Source organism: Adiantum capillus-veneris, chromosome 22 (genome assembly GCF_014529385.1).
Source record: "Adiantum capillus-veneris isolate H3 chromosome 22, ASM1452938v2, whole genome shotgun sequence".
Classification (NCBI taxonomy): Eukaryota; Viridiplantae; Streptophyta; class Polypodiopsida; order Polypodiales; family Pteridaceae; genus Adiantum; species Adiantum capillus-veneris.
In genome coordinates, this window is record NC_140952.1 from 115172601 (window position 1) to 115195230 (window position 22630).

The 22630-nt window shown below is 44.5% G+C and overlaps 1 protein-coding gene across 2 annotated transcripts in view; it reads left to right on the forward strand.

Annotated features, from left to right (window-relative positions):
- Nucleotides 1–2302: 2302 nt before the first annotated feature.
- Nucleotides 2303–22630, forward strand: part of LOC147430065 (zinc finger CCCH domain-containing protein 6-like) — a 61722-nt gene continuing 41394 nt past the window's right edge. Inside the window, exons 1-2 of one of the 2 annotated variants that reach the window (XM_086496249.1) lie at nt 2304–2451; nt 2570–2689. In XM_086496249.1, the coding sequence (XP_086352375.1) occupies nt 2603–2689 (87 nt within the window). In that variant the 5' untranslated portion in view covers nt 2304–2451; nt 2570–2602. Of the gene's footprint in view, nt 2690–22630 lie in introns of both variants that reach the window. The other variant, XM_086496248.1, reaches the window with a different exon arrangement.

Sequence of the window (22630 nt, forward strand, 5' to 3'; positions counted from 1 at the left end):
CAAGAAGAGATTTCTCACAAAAAAAAATTGAGGACAAAATGTATTTTGCAAGGGGGGAGTATTGTCAAGACACGTGTCTTATTTCAGGACACTCTAAGGGGAATCAGTAGGCAAGGGGATATAGATAGGAGATGCCAATATACAAGATGATGGGGTGATGATTTACCCGCAAACTTTAGCCTACAAGTTACGAGATGTGGTCTTCAGAGATTTGGACCAAGGGAGATGCTTAGCCATGACATCACAAAATTAATCTTTAATTGCACAAGTTTGGTCATAGAGTATATGTTGAAAACTCTACAAGATGTCTAGCATACGTGCTTAATCATCGTTGGTTTTTAAAAAGAAAGCTAGTGTCAAAGCATGTAAGCCTCTTCCAATGGAGGAACCACAAGATCTTGACAATCCTCATTCCCTATTTTTTTTATTTTAATGGTGCTAATAAAAGAAAAGTGGATAAGTATGTGACATGGATTATGACGTGGCGGTCTTGGACAATGTCAATTCAAATACTAAGACTGGCGATCCAAAGATATAACGCTAGGAAATGTGTTAGGCTCCTAGGCTCTTGTGCTTGGAAGAGAACGATTCTTACTACTTGACTCGAAAGGCTACAAGAATGGGATAAAGAGGCTAGGCTCTTGGGCTTAGAAGAGAACGATCCTTACTACTTGACTCCAAAGGCTACAAGAATGGGATTAACGGTTTAAAGCCATAAAATGAAACATGTACCAATGGAAAGCAAAACAAAGGTTTGTAAAGGGGATCGCTCATTGGGCATCTTATGAAGAGTCAAAGGAAAGAGGTTCTCAAAGAAGGCCATCAATTTGATTTCTTCAATTTAATATCTCTATTGTCAAGTTAAGGTCACTTCATTAAAACAATTGAAGTATTTTAAAGTGTTAGCGCGCGCGCACACACACACACACACACTCTTCTAGACCTTAGGAAACATGGGGAAGATGTACAATTTCCCCTCTCCCTTAGACATAAAAAAATGTACGTATGAAAATGGGAGATGAACAAATGATTAGATGTGCAGAGGCTATCCCAACAAGTACAATTATAACCAAAGAAGTGGAGAAAGTTTGTACATTAATGAATTTCTTGCCTCTCGAGATCATCTCAACCATAGGCCCAACATTTAGAGCTAACTATCTGGGAGACTTAATGGAGCAATTCAACATTACGTGTTGCTACTCCTTTGCTTACTACCCTAAGGGCTAGTGGAAAAAACAATGGAACAATATGTAAAATAACAACCAAGCAAGTGGGTGACGAACCCAAGAATGGGGATAAGCATCTTTAGTGCTACAATATGTGCCTATGGGACCTATATGAGAATCTTTATGGTTTCACTCATTCCCACTGGCATAACGTCAAGAAGACCTTCCTCTAATTGAGCTTGAGTTGACCATTGAGTGCTAGTCAAAAAGAAGCTATCGACTGCTTCATAGTGCAAGCAGAGGCTAGAAGGAGATTCAACAAAGATCTTGAGAAGAAGGGCCATGAAGATGGTGCAAAATGAGAAGGTCCTTTCTCGATTTTGTGAAAGCGTTTGAATCGTAGCTATCACTTGTTAGATGTGGATGGAAGCTTTATGGGACACAAGAAAACGGTTGGAGCCTGAAGCTTGATATTGTAATGCACAAAATCCTTCGTGGTGAACCACATATTCTTGTCTCCTACCCATTATCATAAACGCACCATACACCTTAATATCTTCTCTTGTTTAGGGCCTCATAGACCCTTCCTTCTTACAATACAAGTAAGGCGCACTTTGACACTTGGTTGATTTCTTCCCTACCTAAAATGGGAGCATTTCTCTCGCTTCCTCCCATTCTCCCTCTCTTTCCCCATTACCTTGGTCCTACTAGTGGCTCAAGCAGGACTCTCATACATCCAATCCATGCCCATCTAGAGAGAAGTTGACTAATCCACACACACACACACACACACACACACACAAAATGCACTTCATTTGGCCGATAAAGATTCGAGGAGTATAGTGTAATGAGGGCATTTGGAGGCTTGAAACATGGAAGCAAGGCATAGCTAGACGTTGGTGGTTGGCTCTTCTTTGCTTCCTCCAATTAAGAAATGATAACACACTATAGTCTCGTATCGGATGAGAGACTCATTAATGATATTGTGCAAATCGACGCCCATCAATGAGAGTATCAAGTTATCAACTACTTCGTCAATAAGCTTTCAACTAGTCCGTGAGAGATACTACTCCAAAAATGCGGGCCGGACACATCTGTAAGTGCGGCCAAATGAAGGAGGTGGACAAGAAATTCTCCCGCCCACTTGGAACCCCAGCTCGTTGACACTACACACCTACTTCGCCACTAGCTCTCTGCAAGGTTTACTGACGTTTGTCATTACTGGCTCCTTCCCCTCGACCACCATCGCTTATCTACTCGACGGCGCTAGCTTACTCATCTGCAGGTATTCTGCAGACTCTGTGCGTGTAGCTCTATACAGACGTTGCTGTCTCGGGGGGTTTTTTCAGAGCCTCTTTGTCTCCTGCAAATTAAGCCCAGTTCATTGTTTGGTTTTCGACGAGGCTATTCGACGGTGGGGCGCTTCATTCTACGAAATGAGGGGCGCCATTGCCCTTAGTGCAGACAACGAGATGTCTTCCTCGAAGAAAGTTTCCTGGGAAAACCTACAAAGACTTTGCCAGGTTAGCCTCTTTTCCATTTCTCCAGGTTAAGGCTAGGAATGCTCAATCAACCAAAGCCCTCAGCTTTATGATCACGCGTTGGAGGAATGCTCAATTAGTTTCTAGCCCTCAGTCCTAAGATCACACTTTTTAGAAATGGACAGTTAGGCTAGCCGTCTTTTGTATTTTGACCAGCCATAAGATTTGTCTTTATGAGTTTTGGACATAACCTTTCATTGCTCTACCTGTTTTGTGTATCTCTTGTGATTTCTTAGTTGATGGATGTAACTTCATTCAAAGTTGTTAAAGGTAAGGCATACAACATTTTGTCTTATCTGATGCAATAAGATTCAACATTATGTTTTCTTTATCTCTTGTGATTTCTTAGTTGATGGATGTAACTTCATTCAAAGTTGTTAAAGGTAAGGCATACAACATTTAACCATCATTGACATAGCAAACAAAATCTGAGTAGCATTGTTACTTTTGGAGAAATATTGAGTGAGTCCTAAGTGCTTAGCTTAATGATCACACTTATCAGGCATGCTCAATGAACCTTAAGTGCTTACTTTTATGACCGCAGTGTGTATTTTTTGCTCAAATACTTTTAGAATGAATGTTGATTGTATGTTGGCTCCCCTCTGAGTTTTGAGCATTACACTGTCCATTGCTGTATTTGTTTTAAGCATTTTATTCTGTCATTTCTCAATTTAAGAAGATCCAAAATTGGATTACCTTTGTCTACTTTATTTTTATTGATTTCTTCATCGAAGGTTATAAGTTTAGGTGAAATTTGTCAAATGGTAAGAAAAAAGTGTAATTGGACGATGAACCAGGCTACAATTGGTGAAGAAGACTCTCGATTGTGGATAGCTGCAAGGACTCGAACACCGTGTCATGGATCTCGCTTCAAATGTGCCCCGCTTAGTAGATAGTGTCTTTGTTTGTAGATCTTTATTGAGGGCTAATTGGTCAGCAGTTCATATGCAGCCCAATGTAAGTCTACAGGCTGAGAATGCGTGTGTGGCTCCAAGCTCTTGGCTATCTCTACTTAAAATGCAGGAGGAGAGAAAGCCATTGATACAGAGATGTAGATTGGAGAGATAGAGGTGGTAAAAGGTGATTGAGAGAAAATGTTGGCCAAAGGGGATATATAAAGAGAGAGAGAGATTGTGATGGTCAAACGCTAGCTAACTTTACTCGTCAATGCATCAAAGGCAAGAGGTATAAGGGTTTCTATATAGGGACCCCATCTGCATGCCTGACTCACACCATAAGAGCCCACGACCTACAAATGTAGGGGTGTTTCATAAAAAACCTACAATAGCCACTAAAATGCCACGTAGGTACATTTATGCCATATAGACACATTTAATATTTATGCCACATCGTCTGAAAGCGACACATGGTTACACACTACAAAGACAGACTTTGACTCCACCAACACCGAGCAATGGGGTTCTTGCCTCAACATGCATGGCTTGACAGGCAAGAAACGTTATGTCTACTCTACATATGACGCGGGAGACACTTCATTTCGTAATCTGCTCATCTGAGCCACCATCGGATAGGAGATGAAACTCTAACCACTCCCTCTTAGCTCTTGGGCGGCAAATAGAGATCTAGGTTGAAGGGATAGTATCTTTTGCGAAAGAGGCTCGATGAAGATGTTAGCTAGGTTGTCAAAAACAATTTACAAGCGGAATGGTAGCATCTCTATGGTTGTCTCTCAAACAATGTGATATTATATTGTACTAAATAGCTATACAACTTTGGTTGTCTAAGTAGTTTGTTGTGGAAAAACTATCTTCAAAGTTGACCTCCTGAGCCAAATAGACTCTCGACTCTCATGTAGCACTACAAGTAATGTGGTAGTCTCTCTCTTTGGGAGATAAGGTAACAACAGGTGTGCCTCTTATTGCTTTAGAAATTGCTCTTGCTCCAAAGGTAATTGTCACGAGCACATCTAACCCTATGTGCATGTGGACAAGCTACTTCAGGTCCAGGGTTTAGGTCCGCTTAGGAAGTGTTCTGGCACCTTTGTGAGCCTGTTGGTAGGCCGTGCATGTCCAGGCACTTAGAGTAGTTGCATATCCTCTTGTTGCACACAACATGATCATCAGCATGACAGTCAGTACCCATCATGAGCATTTTTCAGTGCAAAGAACCCATTTTCCCTATTTTATTCATTTTCGCTCATTATTAATAAGTGACTTTGTTGGGAAACTGGGTAGGGCAATTTTGCCAAGACATTATATAAGAAAACCTAGCGCTAGCACTTTTGGTAGAAGAGGCAGCAGAAGTCCACCAACTTACAATGCACCTTCTCAGCAAGACCGGCAGGTGACCTAGCGTTTCCAGCCAACAACAGATCAAGACCAGCGTTTTTGGCTATAGTTTAGCCTAGCGTTTTCAACAGTAGCAGATCAGCCACGACGTTAGCAGAATCCAGATTCAACCGTAGCATTTTTGCAGATTGCAGATTGCTCTAGCGTTTTGCAGATTGCTGGCGACAAGTCAGCCCCTAGCATCAACATTGTCAGTTTTTAGCACTTAGACTCCACATAACCAATCCCTAGCTTCGTAGATCTCACCTACCGCAACAGATCTCACCTACCCACAACAGATTCTCACCGCACCGTCAGATCAGCCAGCGTTTTCAGGTTCAGTTTGCTATTCGCAGATTTCAGTATATGCGTTTTCAACGCATCTTCGCCGCGTGGTCGCCATCGTCGTCCTCGTCGACACAATGTCAGAATTCAACAGTTAACAGATTTGTAGATTTCAGGCCCTACCGTTTTAGATTTCAGCCCGTCTCGTCGTCATCATCATTGTCGTCGACATCGTCGGCAAGTCCATTGCATTTAGACCATGTACCAGATTTGTGCAATCAATAGCATAGACCTCTCTCACCATAGAGAGGGGGGCCCTTGGAGGAGGGTTTGACAACCGTCTGGTGTCATTCTTCTCTCTCTCTCTCTCTCTCTCTTTCTCTCTATCTCAGCACTTTTATTCATAGTGTCATTCACTTTGTTTGTGATCATTTCCACTCTCTCACTAGAGGAACGGAAGGCTCTCCCTTTCGTAAGTAAAAGGAACCCTTGAGCACAGTTCGAACTTCGGAGCACTCATCTTGAGCAAAGTTATTCACTTCCGTTGCACCTTACATTGGTATCAGCGCTTTGGCAGTGTTCCGTATCACTCAAGGAAAGAACCACAAATTTTCTTTTTGCTGCTTGTGGTCGCACGTAACCCAAGTCCATTTGGGCGTGTCGATTCCCAATCGTGTTTTTGAAGAGTGACAGGTAACCCAAGAAAGAAGGGCTTGTCCGGCCTCCCCTTGTTCCTCTTTTCACTCATTGAGAGCGGACCGTGCACTTAGCGGCCGGCCAATCAACGTGAGGTGGCATAAAGCAACCTTGGTGTGAGCGCAAGGCCGCTAAGGGGTGCACCGGCAAGGAAGAGTCGAGCTCGGGTAAGAGAAAAGCCTTCTCTAACATAAATTGCAAGCTAAATAAAGAACTCAAGAACCTCAAGAACTGCTAGAACTCAAGGACTCAAGAATCTCAAGAACCCAAGAAACTCAAGAACCCAAGTTCCTCGTGAACTTAAGTACCCAAGATCTTAGTGTATGGTCATCACTCGAAGCGGAATGGATACTTTGCGTGGAGGTGATGAGCATGGAGGTGGCGAAGAAGAATTTTCCCTACCAAGAGTTTTTTCCGATCCTCCCCCTTCCCCATCTACGCCACGGTTTGCACCAAATCCTATGGAGGCTTTGGTCAAGACGATGATGGACATGGTGTTACAACAAGAAGCGCAACGCACTGCCTTGGAGCGTGAGCGCGAAGAAAGAAAGGCAACCTTGGATCGCGAACGTGATCAAGCACGCTTGGCGGCCGAGGTAAGAAAGACAATCTTGGATTGCGAGCGCAAAGAAAGAAAGGCAATCTTTGATCGCGAGCGTGAAGAAAGAAAGGCTCAAGCAGAGATTCAGACTCCAACAACCCCGTCACAGAGAAGATCACATTCTGTAAGTTTGACGGTAGGATGGATGCTACTGTTATTCATTCTTGGTTGCATCAATTTAATGCTTACTTTGTGACAACTAAGAAGACATGAAATAGCAAGGTTTTAACAGTAGCCATGTATCTTGTCGGTGATGCAATTAATTGGTACCACGCATGGCAAGAGGCACAGTTTGACCGTGCACCTAGAGGAAGCCGAAGAAGGCGCGTCTCTTTCTTTCAATTGGGCCGACTTCCAAGACAAGCTCAAGGCGCGGTTTATGCCACCTCAGTACCTAGCATGGTTGAAAGACGATTGGCGCGGTCTCAAGCAAAATGGTATGCGAGTTATGTCTTTCTCTAATCGTGTTTTGCAGCTCGGCATCCAATTATGCAAATTGGATGATGAGCGCAAAGAGGCATTCCTTTATGGATTGGCGAGTATATCAAGTATGATGTCGAAGTACTCGATCCAATAGATCTCAATAATGTGGTAGCGATTGCTCTTGGACAGGAGATGAAGCACAATAAGGGAAAGCCTAAGGAGAACAAGTCTTCTCAAAGTACCCCTCAAACTCCTCAGAACCCACAGAACGGTAAGAACAATACTTCTCTAACCAATCTTCCACTAGTCTTTCGGAAAAGCACACTCAAAATGAAATTAAGGGTAAAGCTAACACACTTGCTAAACCTAAGCTCACCCCAGATGAAAAAGCAGAACAAGGAATCATAGGAGGATACATAACGGCAGACGAACAAGTCATTTATTTTAAGGAAGGTCGTTGTCATCAATGTCACGTCAAGGGCTATATAAAGAGAACATGTCCTAAGAATGAATCCAACGAACCTAAAGAACCCACAGAACCCACATCCTCTGTTAATGCCATAAATGAGAACACTCGTGTGTCCCAAGTTTCTCGTGATCCTCTCATTGATGAGTCTCTCATCAAGTGTTATGGTCACGTGAATGGTCAAGACATGGTGGTCTTGTTTGATTCTGGTAGTATGCATGATGTGATTGGTGACTCTTGTCGAAAGAGCCCGCTTGGAGGTTAGCAAGACATCTCCTCTCGAGGTGTCGGGCTTCACTCCCAATATGAACTCTCTCATTACACGAGAGTGCCTTGATGTGTTATTCACTGTTCAACAAGCGTCCTTCCGCAGAAAGTTTGTGGTTTCTCCTCTTTTAGGATGTGATGATTTTGGGCATTAGATGGTTTCTTGAGCATAACCCTCTCATTGACAATACTCTCACTCTAAATGCCAAAAGTGACTCTCCCGTCATCATTCGTGGAGGGAGGAGGTGCATTCTTTACCTCTCATTCTAATGTGCAGGCGAAGATTGAAAATATACAAGAGGAGGAGACTCTCTCAGTCTTTTCTTCTCCAAAGCACGACACACATGTGTTGCATGATACAAATGTGATTATTGTGAGAGTGCGTGTGCGGAAGCGTGAGAGGAGAGAGAGATAGTAGACACAAACACCAGAGATGGTGACGAGGGGGCGATCAGCCCCCCATCCCCATGACTACCATGAGCAGAAGACCCGTACAATGATTAGACGTGTGATCTCTGTGAGATGAGAGATGTGGAAGTGGGTACCCCTTGGCCCCATAAATAGGCGTCCAAGGGGAGGTAGGGCAAGGCCTGATGAAAATCCCCACGACCCAATAGAAAAATGATATATGGAAATATATGTGGGCGCTCGGACAAAAGTGGGTGGCCGGCCCCAAACTCGGAGGGTTGGACCAGGTACAACCTAGACTATGGGTGGCCAGCCCGAAGACATTCTAGCCGTACATGTATGGCCTAGACCTGTGAAGCAGCAGAGTGGTGTAAGTCTAACACCCCCTCTCAGCACCTGATGCTGAACAAACCACGTGAAGTCGAAGATGTGAGGCAAATGATGAAGACGTTTGTTGCGTGTCTGCAGCAGTCTTGGATGTCCCAATTGCCAGGAAATCTCCGTGGAAAGATGCAGTTGCGAGCAGTGTAGCAATTTGCTTTACTCCGTCGATACAGGATGAAGATACTACGTGAAGGTCCCGAATTGAGTGTGAAAACAACTCCTTGTTGTAAAAGAAGTGCCAATAGACCTGCAAGTGTCTTGCCCAATAGGATCAATGGTGTTTGTAGTCAAACCGTCTGGAGAAAATGGAGAAGCCTAGGAACCGTCATGAGAATGACCGGAAGCCTGTCAATGCATGAACCTATAACCCAGTGTGGCCAAGTGGCTAAGCTGTGAAAAACTCCAAGAAGGCCATATGTAGCAATCTGCGTCGTAAACGTCCTCCGAATCAAGGAAAGCCAGACTAAACAGTTTGCACTGTAGAAGCTACCGTAAGCTGTAGCAGTCATTGAGAGATTGCACAGACCACCACCGGATGGTGTCCTGTAAGTAGGGAGGGTAATGCAAGATGAGGGGAAAGCCAGACTCCACAGTTTGCACTGTGAAGGGCTTTCGAGAAGAGGTGTGGTTAGACCAAGCTGTTTGCACTTTAATCATCCTGTATGAAGAAGGGAAGTGATTGAGAAGTCTGCGCTGCAAAGAACCTCTGAGAAGAGGAAAGGCCAGTCCAATTTGTTTGCATCGTCTTGCCTGTATTTCCTGCCTCAAATCCTCTGATGTCAACCAAAACAGAATCCGCGTCAACAACACCACCAAACCACATCTCGGTGTGGCTCTTAATGTGAATGAGCTGGGAGTGGCCTACTCTCCAGGTTGGGGGATAAGTCTGTTGTAAGGTTACCGAGGATGAGTGTAAGCAACTCTGAAGGTAGCAATCCAACTGATCAAGAGTGTAGAAGAGCAAATGCACTACCATCCAAGCCAAGCTCCGGGTGACTCCGGATGTAGTTGTGGGATGCCTGATCTCCCGCATCTCACGGGTAAACTCTCTAAGAGAGTCCAAAGCACCGAAGTCCCTCTCCAGTATGTAGATCCAAGCAATGAACTTGTCCAAGAAAAGATCTAAGATCATCTCTCTGAAGTCCATGTAGATGCTCTTGTGTAAGCAAGTGATCTGACGAGTCGAGGTCAAGTGGTAAGTGTTTGTCCACCCAAGATGGTGGTGTCTTCTTTGGGAATGTCGTGATCCCATATGCCATGAGCATGGCCATATCTCGTGTGAACTCCTCTAATGAATGCATAGGTGTATCCATAGCAAACCACAAGTCACCACCCGCTTTGAAGTGGGCAGCGGCCGAATGATGGCTGGAATGAATGGATCTCCCAAAGATCGTACGCCCGTAGATGATCAAGCCGATCTCGAAGATACATGTACTGCAGCAGTCATAGAGAGACCGCATGGACCACCACTGGATGGTGTCATGGCAGGAGGTAACTTCATCCTCTGTGAAAAACACAAGCCAAGTGTCTATTGTCCACCCAAAAACGTTGCGAGGTGATGAAAACGCTGTTGTCCAGTGATTTTCAGCGTGAAGTGTATTGTCCACCCAAAAACGCAACTGTGAGGTGATGAAAATGCTGCTGTCCAGTGATTTTTAGCGTGCTCGTACGCTCCCGGCATGGTCCAGAGCAGTGCAGAGGGTCTGGGAAGGTGTAACAGACTTGGACACTCCAAGTCAAGAATCTACCACGACCACCAAATAACCACTTCAAAACAGTTCACAATTTATTCGACATTGGCTCGACGGAGTTCCGTGCCTAGAGATATTGGCCCCAAAGACTGGCGCCCCTTTCGGTATCTCTTTTTGTATTAATCTGGGTTCAAAGTACAAGAGTGCGGGCAGGGGCTCACACTCATACTCTGCGTCCAGATGCTCTGAGTTGTGAGAGGCTTTCTCACATATTTAAAGTTACAAGGGATGCCAAAAGCAGAGCCCCAAAAGCTGGAAATCAAAAGCTCAAAAGCTTTATAAAAATAAAGCAAGGGTTTTCTCTTTCTCTCTCTCTCTCTCTCTTGCTTAATTAGAAATAAAGCAAAGAGGCTTCTCTCTCTCTTTCTCAACTTGCCTAGGAAAAGCAAATCGAAAAGCTGAAATCAAAAACTGCCGGCCTGCTGCTAGAAAATCACGCTGCAATTCGCGGGGGTCCGTACAACTGCCACGTGTCAGGCCACCTCAGCAATTTTAGGGTTTTTGATTTTTAGGGTTAGGGGTTCAGCTAATTAGGGTTTTTGATTTTCTTGCAGAGCGGGCAGCCACGACAGAAGGATGGTGAATCCCTGGCACACCCCCCAAGGGGCTGAAAACAGAGAAAACAGCAAGGTGTGATGGTTGTAAACTTGTAGATTTGAAGAGGAACTTCATCGGCAAGGCACAGGATGCCAAGGCCGGGTAGGTGGTGGCAAGATCCGGGGACCAGAAGCTTAGCAATGTCCTCTTGCTGCAAAAACGCAGGTCAATTTGCAGCCCACTTTTGTTGCACTTTTTGGCACCAAAAACCTTCTGTTTGCTGAAAAAACAAAGGCCTGATGGGTACCCTAGGTGCCCAGCAGCTTGTGGAAGGTGTCAACGATACAAAGTGACCAAGAAAAGGGGTTGAAAACCCAAAAACGTAGATTTGTCTGAAAAACGCAGATGGAGCAGAGGAGGTTTCCGACGATGAAATGATCAAGGAAGTGAAGCGCTAGCAACCTGATGCAAAATGGTTGACTTGATCTGCAAAAACGCGGGTGGAGGGGGATCCTTCGCGAGAAAAAACGCTGATCTCATCGCGCGCCTGGTTGTTTACAAAATGCTGGCAGAATTTGCATGAAAACGTTGGTTATGCTGATCTTGGGAGGAGAACGTGATGCGAAGATGCGTTGTCCCAGGCCATGGAAAGCCTAAGCTGTTGATACCATGTGAGACGTGAGCCCTGATACCATGTGAACTGGTGACTGATACCATGTGAGGAGAGTGCGTGTGCGGAAGCGTGAGAGAGAGAGAGAGAGAGAGAGAGAGAGAGAGAGAGAGAGAGAGAGAGAGAGAGAGAGAGAGAGAGAGAGTAGACACAAACGCCAGAGATGGTTGAAGAGGGGACGATCAACCCCCCATGACTACCATGAGCAAAAGACCCGTATGATCTCTTTGAGATGAGAGATGTGGAAATGGGTACCCCCCTGCCCCCATAAATAGGTGCCTAAGGGGAGGTAGGGCAAGGCATGATGGAATATGTGGGCGCTCGGTCAAAAGTGGCCGGCCGGCTTCAAACTCGGGTGGCCGGAGCAGGTACAACCTAGACTATGGGTGGCCAACCCGGAGACATACTAGCCGTACATGTATGCCCTAGACCTGTGAAGCAACATAGTGGTGTAAGTCTAACAATTATTCACAAGGATGATGATTTGCATGATAAAGATGTGATTGTTTACAAGCATGATGGTTTAGATGATCGTTTTTCCAGTGAAGCTAACCTCATTGCAGATACGATCAATCACATAGAACCGATCTTGGCTCTGGAGTCGAGGTCCAAAGAACCCACTAAGGAAGTATTGTGTGTATGCATGATTAGTCAGCACGCATTGTTCGAGTGTTTCATTCGTGAAGGTTTCTTGTATTTTCGTCACTGTCTTTACGTGTTCCCTTTTCGTAGGCATGTCGTATTGTACGATGCACATGATTCACTCATGGATGAGCACGGATGTATGCGGATCACTCTCGAAAAGGAGAAAAGTTTGCATTCAAGGAATTCACATTCCATGTCTCTTCCTTGGCATGACACAGTCTCAGAAAGAGCACAAGAAAGATCGACCATCAAGCATCGGCATTTCCGTTGTCATTTGCCACAGTTGTTAGGCTTAGGTTGGAAAGACATGTTTCGATTCCATTTTTTGCGTGTATTTGGTGAACGATTTGACACTTCGTCACTTTGTTCATCTTCATTGCATGTACAATCATTTCGGAAGCATAGTTTTTTTCCAGTTACTCTACATGGAATGGGTATGTTCATGATTTTGTGTTGGAAGTGGGTTCATGAATTTTCCTCCTCGGAGATTCTTGAAGAAGGTGGACCTACGTCCATAGCCGAAGTTAGAGCATTGAAGCAGCGACAGATCCGTTTGTGTCGCTTTCGGCGCGGCTCAAAGAAGCAAGCGTTGCAAACCTTTATGAAGTTCAAGTATCGCACGACCCATGCATCAGAGTGGGCCGGCGAAGAGTCCTTCCCGGGATTCCAGACGTTGTTGGCGATCTCCCTCGACGCCATACAGTTCGGTACTAGTACCTCACTTTGAAAAGGAGGGGATGTCACGTGCACATCTAACCCTATGTGCATTTGGATAAGCTACTTCAGGTTTAGGGTTCAAGTTAGCTTAGGAAGTGTTCTGGCACCTTTGTGAGCCTGTGCATAGGCCGTGCATGTCCAGTCACTTAGAGTAGTTGCATATCCTCTGGTTGCTCACAACATGATTATCAGCATGACAGTCAGTATCCATCATGAGCATTTTACAGCGCACAAAACCAAATTTTCCTATTTTATCCATTTTTCACTTATTATTAATAAGTGACTTTGTTGGGAAACTGGGTAGGGCAATTTTGCCAAGACACTATATAAGAAAGCTAGCGCTAGCACTTTCTTGCAGAAGAGGCAGCAGAAGTTCCTATGCTTGCAGTGCACCTTCTCAGCAAGACCAACAGAACTCCCTAGCGTTTCAACCATCAAGACCTTCTGGCGTTTAGCAGATCCCCAGATCAGCCTGGTATTTTTGCATAGCCCAGATTCAGCCTGGCGTTTTTGCATTTTGCAGACTACCTTAGCGTTTTGCAGAATTACGGTAACAGATAGCCCCTAGCATCAGCGTTTTCTATTTTCAGTACTTAGACTCCGCAAGTACAGCCCCAAACCTCGCAGATCCCACCTTCCCGCAACAGATCCTCGCCCCACGGTCAGGTTAGCCAGCGTTTTCAATTTCAGCTGTTGTCCACAGATTTCAGCATTTGCGTTTCAGGCAAGGTTGTTTCCGTACGTACGTACGGTATGGTTCCGTACCGTACGGTACGTCCGTACGGTATCCGTACGCACCGTACGATTCCGTACGTATCCCCCCCCCCCCCCCAAAAAAAAAAAAAAAACCTCTGGAAAAAAAAAATCGCCAACCGTGCCTATTCCCCGTGGTCGGATTAGGTGGGCGAGGCCTTTAATAAGTCCACCTATCCTATACTGGTTATTATCACAACAGAGAATCAGAGAGTAGAACAGAGTCTCTGCACAGAGACCAAGGAAGGATTTGCTGCCACCGATAAGGTTCTTTCTCCCTCCCTCCCTCCCTCTCTTTGTGTTTGGAGTCTGCAAGGAGGCACTCTAGAGTCCTGACCTCGCGAAAGATTGTAAGTTTTGTATTCAACTTGGAAGTGTGCATTAATTGTGTTGCAGAGTTATCTAGCGGTTACTTAACTTGTGGGGTGATTTTAAGTGTTTTTTGAAAGTTGTGGCTATGTTTAAGTATTGTGCAGTGTTTTTAAACTAGATAGGTTGTATATAAATTTGAAATTCTTTGTATTTTTAGCTTTTAAAAAATATACTACGAATTTTACGTACCTTATGGCCCAATCCATACGGTACAACGTACAGTACGTATCGAACACGTACCGAATACTACGTACCTTACAACCTTGGTTTCAGGGCATTGTCGTCGCGTTGTCGCCATCGCTGTCCTCGTCGACACAATGTTAGAATTCAACAATTAGCAGATTTGTAGATTTCAATCTCTTGCGTCTTCAAATTTCAGCCTGTCTCGTCGTCGTTATCATTGTTGTCCACATCGTCGGCAAGTTCATTGCATCTAGACCATTGTACCAGATTGTGCAATCAATAGCATAGACCTCTCTCGCCATAGAGAGGGGGGCCCTTGGAGGAGGGTTTGACAACAGTTTGGTGTTGTATTCTCTTCTCTCTCTCTCTCTCAGTCTCAACACCTTCGTTCCTAGTGTCCTTCACTTTGTTTGTGATCATTTGCACTCTCTCACTAAAGGAACGGAAGGCTCTCCCTTCCGTAAGTAAAAGGAACCCTTGAGCACAGTTTGTAGCACTCATTTGGAGCAAAGTTCAACATTATCTTCCGTTGCACCTTACACGCAACGCACCACCTTGGATCGCGAGCGTGATCAAGCGCGCTTGGCGGCCGAGGAAAGAAAGGCAACCTTGGATCGTGAGCGTGATCAAGCGCGCTTGACTGCCGACAAAAGAAAGGCAATCTTGGATCGCGAGTGCGAAGAAAGAAAGACAGAATTGGATCGCGAGCGAGACGAAAGACGGTTAGCCTTGGAGCGTGAGCGTGAGAAAGCACGCTTGGCGGTTGAAGACAGAAGGGTAGTCGTGGAGCGTGAGCGTGAGCAAGCGCGCTTGGCGGCCGAAGAAAGACGAGCGGCCTTGGAGTTAGAGCCTGAGGCGCAGAGAGACGAACGCATGCAAGAGTTGGTCCTACAGGTACTCACCTTGAAGCTTGAGCCGGTCAAAGATGTTGGTAGTTCACTGTTCATCAAGTAGCTCAAGTAGAGATTCAGACTCCCAACAACCCCGTCACAGAGAAGATCACATTCAATAAGTATGATGGTAAGATGGATGCTACTATTATTCTTACTTGGTTGCATCAATTTAATGCTTACTTTGCGACAACTAAGAAGACATGAAATAGCAAGGTCTTGACGGCAGCCATGTATCTTGCCGGTGATGCCATTAATTGGTACCACGCATGGCAAGAGGCACAATTGATAGTGCACCTAGAGGAAGCCAAAGAAGGCGTGCCCCTTTCTATCAATTGGGCCGACTTCCAAGACAAGCTCAAGGCGCGGTTTATGCCACCTCACTACCTAGCACGATTGAAAGACGATTGGCGCGGTCTCAAGCAAAATGCGAGTTATGTCTTTCTCTAATCGTGTTTTGCAACTCGGCATCCAATTACGCAAATCGGATGATGAGCGCAAAGAGGCATTCCTTTACGGATTGGCGAGTATATCAAGTATGATATCGAAGTACTCGATCCAATAGATCTCAATAAGGCGGTAGCAATTGCTCTCGCACAGGAGACAAAGCACAATAAGGGAAAGCCTAAGGAGAACAAGTCTTCTCAAAGTACCCCTCAGACTCCTTAGAACCCACAGAACGGTAAGAACAGTAAGAATGGTAAGAACGGTAACTCTTCTAAGGAATCTTCCACTAGTCTTTCGGAAAAGAATACTCAAAATGTATCTAAGGGTAAAGCTAACACACTTGCTAAACCTAAGCTCACCCAGATCCAAAAGCCAAACAAGGAATCATAGGAGGATATATAACGGCAGACGAACAAATCATATATTCTAAGGAAGGTCATTGTTATCAATGTCATGTCAAGTGTCACGAGGACGTGGCAACTGCTAACCTTAGTTGTTGGTTTCTTTCCAATGATTTTAGTTTAATTTTTGAGACCCTCTTTTTGAAGTTGCAAATGGTCGGAGATTGTATGGCCAATGTGAACGGTCGTTTCATCCGCAGATGGGAAGGTGGTCGGCACTGGAATTCGTATAGTAAGAGGATATCTAGGCTCAGTCCAAGGTCATGTAGGTCCCCTCGTCGCACTTAGCAAGTTTGTGGATACTAGGAAGTGAACTCAATAAAGGCATAAAGTCAAGGTGGGATCACTAACAGAAAGTATCCGACAGTTGGGCCACATTGCACTTTTGGATGCGGTCCCAATGAGGATAGATGGTCTTAAGACCAATGGGAGCCCAACGGAAGCACGTCCTAAAATTTAGGGAACTGCTATTTTGGGCCATGAAATGTGTTCGCGTCATTACCTCCGGTATGACAATACTCTGCTGCAAAGTCAACTGATGCACCAATTGAGAGATTTTTAAGCAGGAAGCCCAATGCGGGGAAATTGCATGCATGAGTGCCAAGTGGCACTTTTAGACCAATTTACCAAGTTTGGGAGAACAGAACTCGTGACTGACTTTTTGGAGCAGTTTTGGAGGTTGATAACTTTGATTTTCAGCCATTTCTCTCCATTTTTGAGCTTCTCATGACTTTATCTAGGACCAAGGAGCTCATTTTTAGCATTGGAAGGCATCAGATGCGTGTTTACAAGCTGTTTTGCTGCGTTTTCAGCGATATGCAGGTCTTGGCAGCCATGGAAATCGTCCCCTTTTTGCATCTATTTGTTCACAGATGCATAACAGGTGAAGCGTAGAAGAGGGGGCGCTCGATTTATGCTGGGGGGATGCTTCATTGAGAACCTGTCACACAGGTTAAGAGCGATGGAGTGCTTGCTTTCCTCTCTATGTACAGTCTGGTGCTAGGAGTGATGACCTGACTGCTCTCTCTCTCTCTCCCCCCTACGTACAGTTATGTGATGCCCCACAAGAGGGCTCCTCATTTGACTGATGTACAGCTGTGAGGTTTCATGCTTTTGTGCTGAGGCAAGAGCCTCCTTGAGCAGGAACAGGGGTAGCTAATTGTTACTCTAAAGAAGGCATCGGTGAGGGTCATAACATCACTAAACAGGTGCATTTTTAACGCTATGTACGCGCTGTGTTTGGATTTTTTTGCAGCCGCAACGACATCAGAAGCATTGGGAACTGTGCCCCATTGTTAGAGGATAGTTCGGGGGACTGTTTAGGGCTGAAAACAGTTGAAAAACCAGTAAATACAGCCTGCTGAATTTACTGTTTTTGGGCAAGAATCAGAGGGTTTATGGAATTAGAAGCGAGTTTCAGGTGGGGCATTGGTTTCGGGCAAGTTTTGGGGTGGTTATGTTACCAAAATTTTGCCAGAATAGGTGGTATCTAGCGGGATACAGGTAAAGGATTCCCAGAACTCTTCTTTGTAATTTACCCTCCTAAAGAATAAAGAAATACCGAAAGGGGTGCCAATTTTGGGGCCTACAGGTTGTCGGCGTACACTCGGAGCATTCTAGCTTCTGAGCCGTGTGTGTGCTTAAGTGTTAATTCCCGTCGCATGTTACCTTTCGAAAGTGCTCTGTGTGTGTGTCTAATGTAAAGAATTTTGGGTGTGAGCCAAAGCCTACCGTCCCTCGGGCCGGTTTCATCAAGGGTCATATAAAGAGAACATGTCCTAAGAATGAATCAAACAAACCTAAAGAACCCACAGAACCCACATTCTTTTTTAATACCATAAATGAGAACACTCGTGTGTCCCACGTTTCTCATGATCCTCTCATTGATGAGTCTCTCATGAAGTGTTATGGTCACGTAAATGGTCAACACATGGTGGTCTTGTTTAATTTTGGTAGTGTGCATGATGTGATTGGTGACTCTCTTCTCGAAAGAGCCCGCTTGGAGGTTAGCAAGACATCTCCTCTCAAGGTGTCGGGCTTTGCTCCCGGTATGGACTCTCATTAACGAGAGGGCCTTGATGTGTTATTCACTGTTCAACAAGCGTCCTTCCGCAGAAAATTTGTAGTTTCTCCTCTTTTAGGATGTGATATGATTTTGGGCATTAGATGGTTTCGTGAGCATAACCCTCTCATTGATTGGGCGGACAATACTCTCAATCTAAATGCCAAAAGTGACTCTCCCGTCATCATTCGTGATGAGGAGGTTGTTCATTCTTTACCTCTCATTTCTAATGTGGGGACGAAGATTGAAAATAAACAAGAGAAGGAGACTCTCTCAATCTTTTCTTCTCCAAAGCACGACACATGTTTTGCATGATACAGGTGTGATTGTCCACAAGCATGATGGCTTAGATGATGATGTTTCTAGTGAAGCTAACCTTATTGGAGATACGATCGATCACGCAGGACTGATCTTGGCTCTCGAGTCGAGGTCCAAAGAACCCACTCAGGAAGTATTGTGTGTTCGCATGATGAGTCAGCAGGCATTGTTGGAGTGTTTTATTCGTGACAGTTTCTTGTATTTTCGTCACCGTATTTACGTGTTCCCTTTCCACAAGCGTGTCGTACTGTACGATGCTCATGATTTACTCATGGATGAGCACGGATGTATGCGGTTTTCTCTCGAAAAGAAGAAATGTTTGCATTCAAGGAATTCACATTCCATGTCTCTTTCTTGGCATGACACAGTCTCAGAACGAGCACAAGAAAGATTGACCATCAAGCATCGGCATTTCCAATGTGATTTGCCACAATTGATCAATTTAGATCTGAAAGTAAAGTTTCGACTCCATTTTTTGCGTATGTTTGGTGAACGGCTTGGCACTCCGTCACCTACATTGCATGCGCAGTCTTTTCGGAAGAATCGTATTTTTCCTTTCACTCTACATGGAATGGGTATGTTCATGATTTTGTGTTGGAAGTGGTTTCAAGAATTTTCCTCATCGGAGATTCTTGAAGAAGGTGGACCAACGTCAATAACCGAAGTTGGAGCATTGAAGCAGCCACATATCCTTATGTTGCTTTCGGCGCGGCCCACAGAAGCAAGCATTGCAGATCTTCATGAAGTTCAAGTATCGCACGACCCACGCATCAGAGTGTGTTGGCGAAGAGTCCTTCTCAGGATTCCAGACGTTGTTGGCGATCTCCCTTGACGCCATACAGTTCGGTACTAGTACCTCACTTTAAAAAGAAGGGGATGTCACGTGCACATCCAACCCTATGTGCATGTGGATAAGCTACTTTAGGTCCATGGTTCAGGTCAGCTTAGGAAGTGTTGTGGCACCTTTGTGAGCCTGTTCGCAGGCCGTGCATGTCCAGACACTTAGAGCAGTTGCATATCCTCTGGTTGCACACAACATGATGATCAACATGACAATCGGTACCCATCATGAGCATTTTTCAGTGCACATAACCCATTTTTCCTATTTTATTTATTTTCACTTATTATTAATAAGTGACTTTGTTGGGAAATTGGGTAGGGCAATTTTGCCAAGACAATACACAAGAAAACCTAGCGCTAGCACTTTTTGGCAAAAGAGGCACCAAAAGTCCACCAACTTACAATGCACCTTCTCAGCAAGACTAGTAGGTGACAACCCTGGCGTTAGCAGATTCCAGATTCCAGATTCAGGCCTAGCGTTTTTGCATATTACTCCAATGTTTTTGCAGATTGCAGATTCCTCTAGCGTTTTGTGGATTCTCGGATCTGATTCGAAAGATCTTCAAAAGCAGGTTCACTATGGATTGTTATTTTTTGGAATATATTGTGGTTTCTTTCTGCTAGATCTTGGAATAGCCTATTTGGAGCAGAAATTCTTGAAGTTGATTGATACAGGCTATGTATGCTCATGTGGATATTATGCTGCGCCACTATTGGGGCGATTTCTTATTATCCCATTTGATCCTGGGAGCTATTGAAGAGCAACTTGCAGATTCAAAGATATCATTTATTTTCCTCTAGCGTTACTTATGCACACGGCTTGACCATCAGCTCTCTTTAGGGAACCTCGTCAAGCTCAAGTATGCCTTACTCTGTCTGCACACGAATGGTCGTCAAGTCCTTTGCTTCAAGTTCTGGTAGTAGAACCTTCTCAAAAGATTTGAAGATATTATAACAATTGTCCAAAGATGTCAACTGGAAGCTAGCCATGTAAGCTTATTGATCACATAACCAAAAACACTTCTGTCTTAGCATACATCCAAAAATAAATCTATTGCCAAGTAATCTGCTACAAGAAAATAAATGATATCTTTGAATCTGCAAGTTGCTCTTCAATAGCTCCCAGGATCAAATGGGATAATAAGAAATCGCCCCAATAATGGCGCAGCATAATATCCACATGAGCATACATTGCCTATATCAATCAACTTCAAGCATTTCTGCTCCAAATATGCTATTCCAGGATCTAGCAGAAAGAAACCACAATATATTCCAAAAAATACCCATCCATAGTGAACCTGCTTTGGGAGTGCTACAAACTGCAACCAGTCTCCAAGGGTGTGGGTTGGATTCTTTGACATGGGACCCCAAGAGACATGGGGTCTAGTGCCAACCATGTGACCTCATTGTGTACCGATCAATGGGTTCTAGGTAAGAGGTTGCCTCAAGCGTATAGCATTCGAATTTGACATCTTTATCTCCAGCTTTGAACGTCTTCTTCTTCTTGTGGCGTTGAGACCGCTTCTTAAATATGGCTTTGGAATCTTTGTGCATCGGAATTCTGCATCGACTCTTCATGTGATCCTCGTCTTGCTTTTCAGCTTGGTTGTTCTACAACCTCGTCTGGATGCAATTGAAGTTCCTCATTAGGAATGATATTATCTAGACTCTTCATAAAAGAGTAATTTGGCGAGTAATTCAACGAAGGGATTGATTCTTCTTCGTGCTTTCGAGAGGTTCCCACTGCAGGATCTCTCTGAGGCTGTGTTGGAGCCGCAGTTTGAGGTACTCCCTGAGTTGGCATTGGGGGATTTTGAGGTGGCTCTTCCACCATCTTTGTTTTCGCTTTTTCAAGGGTCTTAAGCACTTTCTGCACTTCTGGTTGAGCAAGAGTTGCTTGGAATTTTGCCATTTGTTACCCGAGCCACTTGAGCTCTTTTGCTTGTCTTGCCATCTCGGGTCTTTTTCTGCCAAGGATCGTCTCTCATTAAGAAAGGAAACGAGAGGACCTTACCACTGACTCAGAAACGGAAGCGTGCACTTAATATTGTAAGGATAATTTACTATTTCACGTAGGATTTTGCATGACATAAAATTGAGAAAGCAATGCAGAAATACGACACGACACTAGGGATCAGAAGTTGCGTTGGTCTCCCCCTTGAAGAAGTTTTGTGTTATTTTTTGAATTGTTACAAGCACGAGAACTCGAAACAATATTCACTGTTTGTGTCCCAAACACTATTTGGATGTATAAAATACATAGATTTATAAGCCTATCGACTGAAATTCATCATGCATGTAGCCGAGGAAGGCTATGTCTGCTTCGTATTGGAATCTTTTGGGTGGAAGAAATTTCTACTGATATCTGCTCTCGTAAGGGATGCCCACACGAGTTCTCCTTGGCTGAAATCTGCTTGTGGAATGTGTCCGAGTGTTGAAACAGCCGGTAGTGCGCTTGTTTGAGTGCGGCTATATCATGCAGGGACACACACAAGCTCCTATGGTTGCACTTACCTTCGCCGCGCGCTTCGCAACCTTTGCACGGCCTTTATGGACGGCGCCAGGGCAAGAAATCGTGAGGAGAGAGAAAGTGGGCTGAATTGAGAGCTGAGAAAGGAGGCTTTGTGTGTGTGTGGAAATTGTTGCATAGCACTTCCAATTGGTAGCTTTAGTATCTTATAGGCCTAGTGCATGCTTTTACTTACTAGATGGCGCGAGAGAGAGAGAGAGAGAGAGAGAGAGAGAGAGAGAGAGAGAGAGAGAGAGAGAGAGAGAGAGAGAGAGAGAGAGAGAGTCTCATCAGGAGGTGTATTTTTCCTATTGTCTTCTTTAAACATGTACTACATAATATTTTTATTTATTTTATTTTTACTTGTTTTCCTCAGAACCCTTGAAAAATTGCAAGTGGACATTGCATGGCCATTGTGAAACGGCTGCGGATGAACGGGTTTCTCACATCGGGAATCTAGGTCGGTCAGTCTTGTCTTGGTCGGGTCAGTTAGCATTGAATTCTGATGAGTATGGAAGCTTGTGTACGCCAAATGAAATTTGGGCCAGTCGGCAAGTCACAACTTTATAAGTTGGTGGGTACTAGGAATTAAACCAAAAGGAGCAAACTGGACACATGGCAGTGTCACGATTGTGACTATGTTAACAGCATTACATCTACTCCTAGTTGCAGATACGCGAAGTGCCATGCCAAGGAGGACCCCTACGTTTGGATGGTCACACCTGTTTGCCCGAAAGACGTCTCTTCGCCAAAAGCCACACTCCTTCGACGACTGGTTACACCCCTTCGCTCTACAGGTGCGACTCTTCGCCCAATGGTTGCAGCTCTTCGCTGAAAAGGATGTGTCTTTACGTCTAAAGTCATGTCTCTTCACCAGCATACGTGTCTTTTCATTTGTCTCTCTTCGTCTCCTATATAAAGAGCCTATTGTACTTAGTTTCAAGCAATCATCAATCAATCAACACAGAGTCTTCTGAGTCTTGTTTTTGAGTTCAATTCAAGTTTCTTAA